General features: G+C 28.6%; 1 protein-coding gene and 1 long non-coding RNA gene across 3 annotated transcripts; both read left to right on the top strand.

Moving 5' to 3' along the window:
• The first annotated feature begins 589 nt into the window (after nucleotides 1-589).
• Nucleotides 590-4,103, top strand: LOC123264617 (nucleoporin GLE1). Of its 2 annotated transcripts, XM_044727994.1 has the most exons (5): nucleotides 590-861; nucleotides 966-2,297; nucleotides 2,375-2,750; nucleotides 2,826-3,081; nucleotides 3,970-4,103. In XM_044727994.1, the coding sequence occupies exons 1-5, from the start codon at nucleotides 625-627 to the stop codon at nucleotides 4,025-4,027; spliced, it is 2,259 nt and encodes a 752-aa protein (XP_044583929.1). In that variant the 5' UTR covers nucleotides 590-624; the 3' UTR covers nucleotides 4,028-4,103. The 2 variants fall into 2 exon arrangements, with proteins under 2 accessions (XP_044583929.1, XP_044583930.1); XM_044727995.1 differs by lacking the exon at nucleotides 3,970-4,103 and having other exon boundaries at nucleotides 591-861; nucleotides 2,826-3,190.
• A 5,544-nt stretch (nucleotides 4,104-9,647) lies between these two features.
• Nucleotides 9,648-11,212, top strand: LOC123265569. The gene is made up of 3 exons (XR_006509604.1): nucleotides 9,648-9,812; nucleotides 9,960-10,474; nucleotides 10,543-11,212. It is a non-coding gene; the product is annotated as an uncharacterized LOC123265569 (long non-coding RNA).
• The last annotated feature ends 6,335 nt before the right edge of the window (nucleotides 11,213-17,547 follow it).

Consider the following 17,547-nt stretch of genomic DNA (forward strand, 5'->3'; position numbering starts at 1 on the left):
CATTACTCGCGCGATGAGAAAAACTCTCACGCCTTTTGTGGGAGCGCACGCATGCTTATAGCCCCTTTAATTTAAAAAATCTCAAACAAGATAAATTTTTTAAAACAAAAAAAATTGACTTATTTAAAAATAATAATTAATAATAATACATCCAAACATAAATGCACTCTTACGGAAACCTCCGCTGTACCTATCAGACCCGATTTTTTAAATTCTGACCCCCCTACTTTACTATTGCGATGAGAAAATATCTCACAGAGTTAATAAAATTTATTTTATTTTTTTATAGTATAGAACAATTAAAATAATAATATTGCAGTCTGAAATAATATTAATTTTTTGGCAGATAGAAAAAAAATCATATAGTCATTCCATTTGAAATTTGAAAGAAAATTTGAGTTATTGATGAGCGTGAGAGAAAATCTCATAGCGAGAGTACTGAAGGGTTAATGATTATTAAATTTAATTCGATTATAATCTTTTCACTAATGTTGAATATAATCAGACAATTTTCTTTCTGATTAATATTTAAAATTTGCATTGTTATTTAATTAGCTACGTTCAGGATTATTAAAATTATTAAGTGCCAGTTTTTCTAAGGATATATTTTTTTATATTTCGTCTATGAATCTAAACACTGCCTTAAGATCACGCTTAAGGTGGACTTACATCTACGTCCGGATTATAGTTCACAAAATCTATTGTTGCATTGATAAACATTTACACTACCTACTAATTATACACGTTTTAAGACAAGTTTATAGACGTTTACACTGTATATTTTTAGTTAATTGTGATAAATATTATTTATTTTATAAAATAATTTCAACGATGAGCATTAATAATTCATTTAACAGACATGTAAGTGTTTTATTTTCATTATCAAAATTTCTCAAGGTTATGTTATCACGTTTAATTTTTCTAATGAGATTTATATTTTTTCTCTAACTAAATTTTTTTTTCAGGGTAATAGTATGACAGAAATTTCTAATGCTTTTGAAGCTGTAAAAATATCAGCATTAAAAAAGGCTGTTAAAATCTCCGAATCAGTAAACAATGTGACAATTGGTCCTAATGCTGTTACAGAATCAATACGCAAAGAAAATTTAGAAAACATTTCGAATAACTTTAATAATATTATAAATGATTCAAAATCAACAGAAAAATCGCCTGCTTCAAAATCTTCCCGAAGTGCTATTACGTTTTCCATAAAAAAGATTCTTGTTGAAAATGAATTACAACGGAAAGAGGAAGTACGAAAGGCAGTCGAAAAACGTCAGGAGCAAATGGCAAAAGCTTCCAAGGAGTTTCGGGAGGAAATGGTATTATTACGAGAGCTTCATATGGCCAAAAAAGAACGAGAAAGAGCTGCTAGCTTAGCGAAACTTGAAGCAGACGAAGAGCGGTTGGCACAGCAGGATGAGATAAAAAGAAGACATGCCCAGCAGTTGAATGCTCAAAGATTTAAGGAACGAAAAGAAAGATTTGAACGTGAAGCGCAACACCAAGCTTCTGAAAGAAAAGCGTTGATAAAATCTCTGGATGCCATGCTTAACGAAAAAATACAATCTTTTTGTTTGCTTTTGAATGGGTCCAAAGATCACAATGCCGTTGTTCAAGCTCTCAGTCCTTTCGATCTTAAATTTAAAGAATTGTACAAGCAGATGGAAATGATTAGTGAGAAAGCAAGATCAGCTGAATTGACTACATTCGATGTAACTTGTGCTGAAAGTATTGTACAGTTGGCGGATGAAATTGTTAATTTGTCTAAAATTGAGATTGATAGAATCAATGCCGATTTTGATGAAAAATTAGCAAGACGAAAGGAAGAGATGAGACAAGCTGAAGCCCAAGTTCTTGCGGAAGCTGAAGCAGCTAAAATTCAAGAAATTACTCAAGCCCAAATAAATGAGCAACAAGAACAAACTGGACAAATTCATCATGAAGCTGAACAAACGATACCTGAGACTCCACCGAATGAAATAACGACAAGTGCACCTAATCACTATGAAGATCATGAATCACGTCGACTATTAGATAATTCCATAGCATTTTTACATCAGTATGCTGGAAGTTATCATGAGTTTTTACAATCTCCTGAAACCAAAAGATTCAGATTTGAATGTCAAAAGGCAATAAACATTCCTGTTAACACGATATCTGCTGCTAGTGGATCCGACTTGATGGATAAATATGATAAACTTCGATTACTATTGCAAGGAAACACCACACTTAACATCAATCAGTATCCAGGAAGTAGTAATTTCTGTAAAAATTTGCTTGCTAAGAATATTGTTGTACGTATTATGTTGTATAATTATTTATTTAATGTATTTTCTACTAGTTAAATAATTTAATGAAATTTAATTTTTAGAATCAAGGAGAAACTCTAGTTTCAAGTAAACCAGAAATGGCGTTTGGAATAGCAGCAGTTACAGTGGCGCTGTGCTGTGATTTTCCTGATCTAATGGAACTGTTGCTAGCGCATTTTCGTACTATATGTCCTTATATTTGTCCAGTATACTTATCTCAACGGCCAGGAGAAAATAGAGAAGATTATTATAAATCTATAGGATATAAATATATTGATGACGTTGTTGAAAGACAAGATAAATTTCTCTGTCGGATTTCTGGTATCATGAGGTTGTACGCAGCTATAATTATCACTAAACTAAGACGTGGTGTTAAGTGTCCACATCCTCATAATCTTGAGAACGCATGGAGATGGTTGGCAGCAACTTTAAATTTAGGTAATTTTATTTTTATTTTACAAAATTTTAGCGATATTTTTTTGTATATTTATTAACTCTTATTATACCATTTAGTTCCAAAACCAGAACATGTGGACGCGATAGCTACTTTACTTTATGATATACTTCAAGTGTGTGGAAATTCGATGTTCAGTGCATATCCTACGCAGTTTCCAAAGCTTCTGAGAGCTCTGAATGACCAGTACTATCCACTGTTAGAGGAAAAAGGTGTTATTGGTGGCCCCATTAGTCGACTGGAAGCTTTTCTTAAAAATTCTTTGGCATCAAATAGTATACCGCCACCCGGGGGACAACTTCCTTTGAATATGTGGTAGAATATTCAATTAAAGTATTATTTATCTGATGAAAATGTAAATATGTTTATCATTATTTAACTATTTAAAATAGTATCATGTCCATACGAAAAACGAAAATCTTTTCTTGAATAATTAAAAAATTTTTAAAAATCAAATATTAAATTTTATTATTTTTAGTTTCACTGCAAGATCTAGTTTTAATAAAATACTATTTTTTGCATGTATGTTGTTATAAAAGATGAATAAAATCAAATTTTCTATTACGTTTTGTCGTTCGGGGACGTTTTTTCGTGGTCCAGAGGATCAAGAGAGTCTTCTGTAGGAAACACTGGCTTTTTGTCTTGATAGTATACAAGTTTTTCGTTTTTAACCTTAAGTATTGTTTTATATCGTTTTTATTGTTGTTATTATTATTATTATTTAATTCAATGCACAACAGTTGCTATTTATTACCAGTTGCATTACAAATATTTATATTGACGTTAATGAAAACCTCTTGTCAATATCCAGATTACGAGTTGTTTCTTTACCTAATTCCTGAATATTATAAAGCAACGAGTAATTTCCATTCAAATTCCAATTGTAAATATTTATTAGAAAAACTAAATTTGCTATAAATAATTTATTACATTTTTAACTGAAAAAATGACATAAATTGACTATAAGCTGATGGTAAAGTTAGCAACTTTTACTTTTTGCTCTCCCAAAAAACGCATTGTAGAAATTTCAGTTGTGTTGGTTCATCTTATCGTATTCAAGCAAGCCAGTCGTCATGTAAAAGTGAGAATTAAAATTTATTTTTCTCTATTTTTTTTATTACTATTCATTTTTTTTTTTTTTTTAATTTACAAATGGTTACTATAAAAATAAATTTCATAGTTATATTTACTTTATTGTTACAGTCATCTATCATCAACATCATCAAAGTTTGGCATAGAGTGTCATTCAACAAACCAGTAATTGACAACAGTATCACTGCTGATAAAAATGAAGATATAGCTCATCCAAATCAAAAAATGTTTTTAGTTTGTGATGACAATGACCAACCATTATTATTTTATTAAAAATTATTTTAATAATATAAATCTTCATTGATTACTAGAATTTAACATGCGCGCACCTGAATATAGAATTTGCATATATTTTCATGCTTATGATTTATGATACATTTGACCAATCACATTACGAATAAATTGGCTTTATATACATTTCATCTCAATTTTATGTTGGGACAATCAATTATGTTGTAATTTATCATCATTTATTTCAGTTTCTCTGGTAATGCGTTACTGCACACAAAATATAAATAATTAGTACGGATATTTCTTTGAACTGTAAATGCAAGGGAAGACTATTAGAAAACTTAAGTTTGATATTTGTCTTAATGCGCGACTCTCATGCGACTTACTAACTGCTGCTGTTTTGTACTTATATAAATACAACTATTATTAATTAATTTTGAGACTTACTAATTTTTTATAGCTAGAGAATTAAAAATAAATTTTCAACTTTCATTAATTGAAAATTGATGTAACTATACAATCGGCTGACGCAGTGTATGAAACTTCACACTTGAGAATTATATATAAATATATATATATATATATATATATATATATATATATATATATATATATATATATATTTTTTTTTTTTTTTTTTTTTTTTTTTTTTACTAGTTAGTTAATGTACATACTGTAAAATATCACATTTTTTTTGTCGATTTAACAGTTTAGAATATAATAGAAAAATTGTTTCTAGTCACCTAAAGATTATGAACTTCGTATACGAAGTCTCAAAATTTGGTTAATATAAATTTTCAACAGTTAACAAGAAATAAAAAAAATACTTGTGAAATTAAAATGTAAAAGTTAGAACACAATGCAATAGATGAATCAGGTGTGCAGAGAGTTGCCGTGAAAAAAACCGACACAACATTTTGTATCATTTACATTTTGTATCTGTTATATGCGCTCCACACACTTTTAATTTTTTTTTTTTTTTTACTTCAATATTTATTTTCTGCATTTCAGAATTACGTGTAGAAAATTTTCAATCGAATTTAACTTTATCGAGAATTTTGAGCTCGAAAATAACGGTAAGTTTCAGAGATTGCCTGTACGGTTTATAATTTTTCAAATTTCTTTTTATTAAACCTACATTTTTCATAAAAAAAAAACTTTACTTAAAAGAACCCTCTAATTTGGTCAAGTTTAATTATAATTAATAAGAACAACATCTGACTTATAATTCTTGTAATTTTTATTGAATTGTTAATGTAGTAATATAAGATATCTCTCTGTATACTGACACGAAGGAAAAAAATGATTGAATGTGTGAATCAAAGAGAAATTTAGTCATGATTATGAAGTTTGAGATTCTGAGATATGCAGTTACTATAATAAAGTTTCATTTATTTCCTTGAACTTACCTATATGACTCACATTGATACCCGGATCAAGAATGTGGATCTTTTTAGTTACTACGGAAGTATTGGAATGCTGGAATTTAGTGAGTCACCAATCTCGATTATTTCACTTTTCATTGCGTTGTTTCGCATGCCTTAAGCGCGAAACACGGAGGTAGTGCTCTACTCTCGCCTTAAAACCAGGTTTTCGATTTCGTCATCTTAAATTGTGCTTGAAATTTATAATACTTCTATGGATCATATACAAATATATCATCAATAGAAAGAAAACTGATCAATGAACAATACATTTATATAAAATATCTGTTTGTAATGTAATGATATTTGATGCCAAGTTATTCAGAATTTCTGTGCTTGATTTGAATATAACTTTTCAATAATGTAATTTTCTAACTTTATTCTTTAGTATGATCGATACTTTGATAAGTTACAATTAATACATACTACTCTCAAGAATTAAGATTTAAAATAAAGAATCAAGAATTAAGAATTAAATTTCGAAATTTTTCTGATTTTTGATGGGCTGTGTTCTGGTGAAAAATAGTCGTATTAAAATTGAATGGTTTCAAAAAGTCTGATTTTTTTTTTACTTTAATTTAGTATCTTTGCCAAGTTCGGTTTTCTAACGATTGTTTTTAAATTTTGACTTATAACTAATGAACTCTTTTCAAGATGTTTTTAAAAAAATAGACTAATATTAATCAACAAATAATAAATTTTTTTAAAATAGTTTCATTCATCATTACAACATAGTTTCTAAGATATGATTGATAAATTAAACGTGATTATTCACGCGATTCACCCGTAAAAAAATCCTGATAAATCCACGTCGCCTAAATATAAAGTCCTTTACATTCACGCAGCGTAGATATGAGGATTTTACATCAATAAATATTAAAATTACCGAAGAAAAATGGAAAAAGATTTTATTTTTGAATTCTCAAAACTTTTTTATTTTGCTTACCTAGACATCAAATTATTTAGTGAATTTTTTTAGTAACGTTTCATATTTTCAAACGGTGTTTCAATTAATAGAAGTAACTGCAGTAATCGGAGGTTGACTTAATAGTTAAGAGACTATTAAGAGTCTTGACTTTAGTTCTCCTGGCGCTGTGACTGATAAAATTAAAATATGAGATGCATTTAATTAGTTTTTAATTGAATACAGCAAAATTAGCGGTAATAAAAAAGTAGATATAACTATTAGTAAAACCTGAACTCATTTGATTGTGTTTACAAATAAGTATCAGTCTTGAACTTGGTAAAACATTTTAAGTTATACTTACCGCTTTTGTAGAGCTTGGATTTTACTTGAAATTTCCATCTCAGAACTTTTATAATTTCGGTGAAACATAAAATTATTACTGATATGGTAAGATCATAGTTTTTTTTGAGAAATTTTATCGACTTTAGATGGATCTGTTTCTTCATACGCACCGATGCATTTAATGATATTATTATTATTCTAGAAGCTTTTTTATTTTGATTCCTGTAATTTATCCTTAAAGTCGTTGAATATATTGAGCTTTGCAAACGGACGAAAGTCCCACCGACCACTTTATTACAAGGGGACGGCCGATGAAGACATCGCCCGGGCGCGTAGCTCATTCATTTTATTTCATCAACATTATTTCACTAATTACTTAAAATGTTATCACACTGAAAGAAAAAAATTTATTCAAGAAAATTGTTTTTTTTTTTTTTTTTTAAATATTCATCTCTCTCAATTAAAGACACTAATTATGATTCTTGAGGGAATAGCAAAATTTTTCTCTACTCAAGAATTTAAATTTCAAACTTCATCATTTTTAAACAAAATATATCTATATTTTCGAATTGTTTCAAATTTGCCAATAGAAAAGTCGTGAATTTTTCGGAATAAATTGAAAAATTAATATTGACGTTGTAATTAGCTAATTATCTAACTCTATCATTTCAGGGGTCGGTTCGTTGATATTTTTAAGTAGCAATAGTCCGAATCCATATTATATGGGTAATCTGAACAGAAATATTAAGCATATAGATCATTCCACGTCAAATTGAACGGTTTGAAGAATTTTTTTTTTTATTTTCTCAATTTTGTTAAAATTTTTTCAGTACTTTCTTAAAAATTTGGCACTTGAGTTAAAATCTTTAATAATAAATATCCACGAAATTCTTGAAATTTTTAAATTGTTGCAGAGTATCATCAAAATATTTATTCAAGTCGTGCGATTCTAATTAAATTAAAAAAAGTATAACAGAAATTGAAAATATAATTTAGAAAAATTCTTAACAAAGTACATTGATAAATAAAAGATTCTGATCATGTTGTATATTAACAGACTAAATAATAAATATTGATTTCAAGTCCTTATTAACGGTTGACAAATGTAAGAATAAATTAAAAAAAAAAAAAACTTAAGATTATATATATATATATATATATATATATATATATATATATATATATATATATATATATATATATATATATATATATATAGTGATCAAAACTGGTGTTCATAATGATTTATAAAGAAAATTTTGTAATTAAAAAAGCTGTAATTATGAAAATAATTAATATTCATTTTTAAAGAAAAACATAAATTAAATTGGTCTAATATATCCTGATTTTGGTTATTAAAAAATATTAGAAAATAATTAATTTCGTTTTCTTACATACAAATTTTATATATTAGGTTTTTAAACTGATAATGTTTTGAACATATAAAATACTACTTTAAGTAAAAAATTTTGCGAAAAAATTAAAATATCATATTTATTCTTTGTTGAGGAATTTGTTTATTTTGATTGAAGGTAATGTACTTTTAAATTAAGTCGAAATGTGTATTTATCGGAGATATAACGATTTCAATTCAAGAATTTAGAAACCACAAGAGAATGAATTCTTGATGCAAAACAACCGGTTTTCTTCAAAATAATTTTATTATATCTTTTATATCTTTAGATTGTGCATGAAAATTTCAGAATGAATAAATTTATATGTATATCTACACAAAAAAAAAATGCGAAGTCTCAAGACAAAGTTTATTAAAATTTTATAGTTTAAAATAAACGAGTTATGAAATCAACAATAGCAATAAATTGTCAGTATATTATACATTTGAGTCGAGGATAGGTTCTTCGAAGGAAGTCGAGACACCTTTACCTCGAACTTAAACAAATTGTAATTTTTCATACGCAAGTGATAAAGTGAATTGTTGGAGGTCTCGAGTCTACAATGAAATATCATTCAATTGTTAAACCTACGAATTGTATTTATATAAGTAATACAGTTCAGTAAAATTGAAAGTCGTAATGTTAACAAGTACACTACGAATTTTTTAAAATTTACAAAATTTGTAAGCAATGAGTTTTTAACAATCATGAGACGGCAGTAATGTATCTTATCTAAATATAAACGGATACATTACCGAGAATAGAAGCTTTGAAGCTGTTTGGTTCTCGGGTGGCCGGTTTTGCCAGTTTCCGCGTTCCTGACGAACGCGCGCCAGTTTCTCGATGCGCGCATGACCGAGGAAAACGTCCGCTCTCAGGATATAACGGATGGGGATTCCCCATTAACTTGTCGATATGCACAAATTTCAGAGAGATCGTATTATGTATTATTTCTTTTTAAATTCTAGGCGTCGAGAAAAAATTTACAAAAAAATTTTTAGGCTTTATTAAGATATTCACAATTTTTTTCAACATGTTTTACATTTCATCGGATTAAAGAAAAAAACTGGTTACATTTCCAAAAAAATTAAATTTCATGAAGATTTATGAATTTAAAAAGTCTTCAAATGAAATTTTGACTTTAGATCAACAATTTAAAAGCGATGCATTAACTTTGAAACATAAATATATATTTTTTTCATTTGAAAATAGTTTGACTCCTATTTCTATATAATTATCGAAAATTTGTACAAATTCAAGATTTATCTCAACGTAATTAATTATACTCAAAAATAAAATAAGCTTGTACATAAATTTGTACATTATTCACTTACTCTTATCATTTATTCCCCGTATAGTGTTGATAAATGTATATAAATATGCTTAATAGCTCACAATATTAGGTAACATATTTAAATAATAATAATTATTATTATTAATTACAATAATTATTAGACACTGGCTTTTATATGGTATAGTAAAATTAAAATCACTTGTGAGTGATAATTCGATGTTACAGGTCATTTGAGTATGCGGTCGGGCGTAAGAGAACCGAAACCGGCAAGTAGGTCACTGTCAAGCGGCATTCTTTAGTATTATCACGTCGCGATTACGTCTGCGGTGTCCCGATTATCATCTGGCTCGTTAATCACAATGGTAAAAAATTATCTTCGTTACGTTACATTGTTACATAAAACAAATCAGAATCATCTATCAAGCAAAAATATCAAATTTAATTTATTAATTATCCAGTCAATTTATTATATTTATAATTATAACTATAAAATAAATATATGTATTTAGACAAATAAAGTTATTGGACTTAATCGCGACAACAGACCTGTAAGAACTGATGGGCCACTACTACTTGGCGGGGCCTGACGTGCCACCGCTGAGATTCCACAGCACAGCTCTTTCCTCCTACTCGACCGTTTACGGCAGCCGGCTGCGTGGTTCGATGAGCTTCGTGTCCGCAAGTTATAGAGTGAAAGAAGGCAACAACTCCTTCTACATCGGGACTCGTCGCCTTGTCGAGCCATCATCAACACGTTCATACACCTCGCCATCAGCAGCAGCAGCAGCAGCAGCAGCAGCAGCAGCAGCAGCAGCAGCAGCATCATCATCATCATCATAATCAGCAGCAGCAGCAAGAGCAGGAGTATGACAAAAGCATCAATATCAACGTCAGGATCATTATCATTATCAGCGAAGATAAAAAGCAAACAGCGTTGACATCCGATGATGTCATCAGTCGAATAATTTTTATGAGTTAAGAATCTCGATAGTCTAAAAATTAAATATTGGTATCCTACCAAACCGTAATGCAGTTTTATCATGATTATTTTAAATTTTATGAAATAAAAAGTAACTGCTAAATATTTTTTAGCGCTTCATCATCCTGGGTATGTTTGTCAGTGGTTGACGTCATCATTTTACGCTTATACCATACCACCAACAAATAACACCACCAACACACCATTCTAGGAGTGTCATAAAGATAGATTGTGGATTGCTGTACAAAACTAATATATATTATTTGGTAAGAATAAAACTTATTTGAAATTCAGAGAAGAATATATTTTTCATATTATAATCATAAATGTTTAAGAAACATACTGCTAAAGTAGAGTTCTCAATTTGTTTATATAATTACGAAAGTTTAATAGTTTATGTAAATTGATCAAGATGACTTTACTTAAATTAAGGCAATCTCTCTATCAGCTGTATTCTTCTTATCGGCAGATAAAATTTAGTGTTGTTTAATTAGTGTAAGAATTTGAATTTATAAACAATTATTAATTTAAAAACCAATGTACAATTTTTGGAATTAATTGTTTTCTATTGCACACTGAAAATCAAGCAACTGAAAACCGGTAGGATAAAAGTGCATTTTAATAGACAGCTCATTACTGATGACTGCAAAATGATAAACATCAAAGTTTTAATTATTTAGATTTGTTGATGTATATTTATTATATCTTATATCAAATTACTCTCTACTATATAATGTGCTCATAAATAAATTGATCAATTTTTTTTACTTCATAGGAAAAATTTGACACAAAAAATATAAGATATCACTGTTGAAGTTAAAATTAAACTAATATATTACTAAAAAAAACGGATCACAATCAATTTTCAAATTATCTATATATATATATAAGAGATTTCCACCTATATATTGACTCATCACGATATCTCTGGAAACATAAGGCGTAGAGATTTGAAATTTTGTAGGAATATTCCTTTCGCCGAGTAGAGGTCACAGCTAAGAACGGATTTTACGAAATTCCACCCACAAGGGGGGTTGCGGGGGCGTTGACAATGGGAAATTCCCATTTTTAAACTATAGCTCCTATCGACTCCAAATTTAGTAGGAATCTCCTATATGTGATGTAGAAATGATCTACGAGCGGATTTTATGACAATCTACTCCCAATATGGATTGCGGGGGTGGGCGTTAACAATGAAAATTAAAAGTTTCCAAACTATAGCTCCTACAGACTCAAAATTTTGTAGGAATTTTCTGTAAGTGATGTAAAAATAATTTATAAACGAATTTTAGGATATCTCAACCCACAGGGGGTTGCGGGGGTGGGTATTAACAACGAAAATTTTTAATTTTCAATCTATAGCTCCTACAGACTCCAATTGGGTAGGAATTTTCGCTAAGAGATGTAGAAATAATATACGAACGAATTTTAAGATACCTCACAGGAGTTTGCGGGGGTGGGTGTTAACAATTAAAATTTTTAATTTCCAAGCTATAGCTCCTATAAACTCAAAATTTAGTAGAGGTCTTCTATATGTGATATAAAAATGATCTAATAATGGATTTTACAACGAATCGACTCCAATAATGATCGTGGGGGTGAGTGTTAACCATAAAAAATCTTAATTTCCAAAATATAGCTTCTAAAAACTCTAAATTTGGTAGAAATTTTTTATCTCTTATGTAGAGATCACCTTAAAATGGATTTCAATAAAGTTTACTTCCGATAGGAATTGCGAAGGTGGGTGTTAAAATCTAAAATTTTCATTTCCAAACTGTAACTTCTACAGACTTCAAATTCGGTGAGAATCTTCGTGTATGATGTCTATTTCAGTTAAGGGATTGCGGGGGCATTGATAATGAAAATTTCCCGTTTGTAAAATATAGTTCTTATAGACTCCAAATTTGGTAAAAATCTTCTACATGTGGTGTAGAAATAATCTAAGAGCGGATTTAACGACGAATCACCCCCAATAAGGATTGCGAGGGTGGGTGTTGACAAAAAAAAATCTTAATTTCCAAAATATAGCTTCTAAAAGCTGTAAATTTGGTAAGAATCTTTTATTTGTCATGTAGAGATCATCTCAAAACGGATTTCAATAAATTCTATTTCCAACAGGATTGCGGGGCTGGGTGTTAGAATTTCAAATTTCCATTTTCAAACTGTAACTTTTACAAACTCGAAATTAGGTCGGAATCTTTCATTTGTCATGAGGAGAATCTTTTATTTATAATGTAAAAATCATCTCGAATAGGATCTTACGAAGTTCCTCCCCCACATAGGAGTGCGGGAATGATAATTGTCAAAAAATTCATATTCTTTAAATACAGTTCCTACAAATATAAAATTTGATAGAATCTCAAGAGAAACAGACAAATACCGGGATGGCCTCCAAGGTCAACGGATTTAAATATTTTTCTTACTTAATAGTGATATTTTCTTACAACAATCGTCTCTTTGGCAGCGGCAAAAAAGTCATTGTAACGTTTCCAAAATTTAACATTACATATAGCTATTCAGTCAACGGACTAAGAATTTTACATACATTTTATTTTTGCTGATCACATAATCGATGAATTGTTCTCATTACGGGATTGCGAAAATGTAACAGATTAAAAGCATTGCATTTTCTAAACACATGAGATATAGAAAAGAAATTTGAGATATAGAAAATATGAAAAAAAATAAATAAAAATAAAACATAAAATTTAATTTATTTCCTTTTCAATTCGCCCAGCGAAGCGGGCGGGAAACCGCTAGTGTCCTATAAATAAAATGTATTTACTAATGTTCAAAAAGTCATAAAAAGTGTTTAAATCATGGGGTATCATAACTTTTCTTTTTTTTTTTTTTAATTTGCTTAGTTTTTTTTTGCTTTTTGAGAAAAAAACAGTATGGTGCTAGAAAAGTTCATGTTTAAAAATGTATAAATATACATAGTAGTTCATGTATAAATCCAGCGCGATGAAAAACATAATAAGAAAAAAATTGACTCAGTTAATTTTTTGATTTTTCATGGAAAAAAAAAATTGGACCCCCATTTTATTAGCATTGTTACCGTATTTTTAGATTATAACTGAAACAATATGTTGTTTAATAATTAATTTTTTTGATTTAGTTTCTTTAATTTTTTCAAAGATTTAGTTTCTTAGATAAATTTTTTATAGATAATTTTGAATAATTTTTTTTTGTTTTGAAGCTTCATATGTAAATTGTATAAATAATTTTTACATTTATTTAAATTCTTTAGTGTTTAAATTATTCAATATTAATTCGAAACAAAAAACAATATGCGTTAAATCGTGATATAGAGGGGTCGGGTCATCTACCTTCATCTACCTTCATTTAAGTGTGAGAATATGAGTAAATATTTTTTTCCATGTGAGTTATTAGCGAAAAAAAAAAGGTTGACTTAGGTAGATCGTCGTAATTAGCCTGTATAGAAATAATAAAACTGTGTATTACTTTATTTCTCTTTTAACTTGTAATTTATAATTCTCGCGCAATATCCCGCTAATATGTATATGTGATTTTGAGAACCTTTACATACTTACGTATGAGGCTGAGACTTAAAATATCCTCTCATTGATTCACGTTTTACAAAAGACATGTAGATATTAGTAAAGAATACCCATACATACTTGCTACCTTGCTTATACCGTACTGGGATTATATTAAGGATGTATACGTAGTCTTATTGTAAAAAGAATGGAGTTGAGTTAAGGTGATGGAATGGAATGTAGTTTAAGTTGGTGTGTGTGTGTGTGTGGGTATAAAGTCGATAATTATTTATATTATGATTGTGTCTGCAAATCTCCAGATAACAATAACTGATTTTTACCTTCAATTCCGTTACTAATTATATTTATATTTCTATAAATTCATAAATTTTCCCAAAATTCTTAAAATAATGGATGTTTGCACAAGTTAACCAGTTATTTGATTTGTCGGGCAAATTTATTAAAAAGGTATGTGTTGAGAAATAAATTATCGCTAAATGATGAGGATAGTAAATTATGTTTTTGAATTAATAAAGTTAAGGTAATTATAGGATACGCATGAGAAAGAAAAACAGAATAGAAAGGAAGAATGAATGAATGAAAAAAAATTAGATCATACGCAAACGCACAGAAGAAGAATCAAGTGAATTGAAGACAGTTATAAATTAAATAAATAAATTATGTAATTTATGAAAAATTTTGATTTTCCAATACATTATAAATTTTGATGTAATTAATAAATTTTTGAAATTTTCTTTATAATTAAGAATCATATAATTTCTATTTATACTCGTAATTTAACTACGCTTATATTAACTGTTTACTTTACAAGTTTATTTGTACTAATACTTGCAGTCAAAATAAATTTGTAGCTGAATTGAAATCTGAACATTTTTTTCTATTTTTCCTAAACTTAAGAAGAAATGTACCTCAAGATGATTAGACATTCACGTTTTTTATAAAATATAATATTCTAATGATTTATTATGGTAGATTATCGCGAGCATATCTTTTTTCAATATCTTTAACATTTGTCTATTTGATACATTTTTAAATTCACCAAGCGGCAGTAGAATTTTATAAATATTATTATTCTGATTTAGTTAATAAGATTTCCAATTATTGAAGCTTTATATATTTTTAAATTAAACATATGAGTGTGACGCAGCCTTGACCGACACTGGATCCGGAAGATGTATTACAGATATCGTATCCTGTAGAGTATGTGCATGTGTCATAAACTACACACATTAAAAGCAAGTACATGAATATATGTAGTCGTACATAACTGCGTTCTTTCACTTGTACGTGAGCTTAACGCCTTCGTGGTTCATCTTACTATCTCTTATCTATAAAGTTGTCCCAATACGAGAATGAACTTGAATGGCCTTAAATTCTTAAAGCGGGGGTAAAGAAATTACATGTTAAATGAGTATATGAAGTAGAGGGATTCATTCTCTTACTAAGACAGGTATACTTCAATTATATTTTCAATTACAAACTGCAAATCAGGATTATTGATACATCATTGATTATTTTATTATCTTCTTGTGAGGAAGAAAAGATGATTATTTTTAAATACTTTTTTATTTAATTTATGAATATACATTTGAAACAAATAATTTTAAAAAATCAATAATGAATAATTTTACTGTAAAAAGTTTGTTCAATATTTTAATGGAGATACTCTGAATGAAGAGAAGAGAAAAAATATAGTAAAATAAGAATTCCAGTGTATTTACCAGGTGGTACGTCGGCTCGTCGCCTCGGGACGATTAACCTGACCCAGAAAGCCAGCCGGAACTGTTGAAGGAATCAATGACCTTGGCACGAGTGGATACCCGCTACCTGGTGAACATCGGGGGGACTGCGTTCACGTTCATGTTCACGTTTAGTTAAGTTTCTTACTCCTTTAGTTAATTTTATTCTATTTTGTCCTATTGTCTTACTATTTACGTACCTTTTTTATTTTTTTTAATTTTAATTTTTTTTTCTTGGCTTTAGTTTTACCAGGGAAATTCCGAGTACCGGGTGTCGCCGATTTAAACTTGCCATGCGCACACCCGCCGCGAGGTCGTTTGCCCGTTCTATTAAAATTACGATACCTAATATTATAACTTATAAATCAATTGTGTATGCAACTAACACTATAAATTTTTGTAATTAAATAAATACAGAAAGTTATTATTAACGAAGCCAATAAAACATATTTTCGCTAAAGGAAAATGATTTTGGTTATTTGGCATTTTAATGAAAAATAATTTTTTATGGTCTTATAAAATCAATAATAACATTTATTATTTATTTATTTGTATACATATAATTGAAAAAAGAAGCATCAGAAATTGTGGTAATTGTTTGAAAATAGTAATTATTTTTAATCCAACGTTCATTTATTTTTCTTACTTAAAATTAATATAAAATAGTACTGAATTACTAGACTTCTTTGGACGAATAATATTAATGATTTTCGGTATGCATACTCATTGAATATTGTCTTGATTTGAGAGAAAAAAACATTTTAATCGAGATCATTTCATAGAATGTCAATATCTTGAATCAAGCAGAAAGTTTATTGAATAAAGAAATTTTCCTCGGTTTAAGTAAATATTACTTGATTCAAAAACTTTTCTGTTTCATTAAATACAATGAAATCCTTCAAAATGATTTTCTTAATTCAAAATTTTTTTTCTTAAATCAAGTCAATTTTTTTATGAGTCCAGTTCATGTTTTTTAACATTGAAAGTTTCAAAATTAAGTGAAAAATTTGTTTGACTATTTTCATAATTATCTTTTTAACTGCGTCGCGAAAACGAAAAATTAAAAATAAAATAAATATCGCCAAAAATAGGGTGTTCTCCACTTCCAAACAATTACGGAAATTAAGTTGTAGAGTTTTCTTCACCGATGGTGGCGTAATGTTATCGCAGTATAAAGTTATAAATTGAAATTTTGGTCTAAAATTACAGAAAAAAAAATGAAAATTGCCATTCACAGTTTAGCGATAAAGATTATTTCAAACATAACTTTTTAAGATTTTTTTTTCAGTATATTTACTTGCGAATAGGGTATTCAAAGTACTGCCATACAAAAAAAATGTATAAATTTGAATGTTTTTTTCAAATAAATTATAGAACTAAATCTAATCAATTGATCTATATATGATAAAATATCTTAAATTACTCGAAGAAAAACAAATACATCAGAGTAATTAATTAAACTGTATTGATTAACATGGATCAGAATTGAAGATAAATACTTGAGAGGGAGATTTGAAATTGTGCAAAAATATAATATAACGGCGTTGGAATGTTGAATTTAGGATTTATGTAAATCATATACATACTACATACATAGTTTTAAAGATGAGACACATATATGCGACTCTCGTTCAAGCTGCTTTGTGTCGATTTCACTAGTGTGGCCGGATACGGGCGATCTTATTGGAACGCGTCGAACTTATAAGCGCCCGTATAGAATTTTAAAATGACATCGGCATTCTTTTACCAGACTTTTACCTTTAACAGTTAATGACGCACCTTCGATGCTATAAGTAAGTATTTCAGAGCATTCTTTACATTTTTATACAAAAATAACACATGCGTAAATTCTCTACAA

This window comes from Cotesia glomerata, linkage group LG5 (genome assembly GCF_020080835.1).
Source record: "Cotesia glomerata isolate CgM1 linkage group LG5, MPM_Cglom_v2.3, whole genome shotgun sequence".
Classification (NCBI taxonomy): domain Eukaryota; kingdom Metazoa; phylum Arthropoda; class Insecta; order Hymenoptera; family Braconidae; genus Cotesia; species Cotesia glomerata.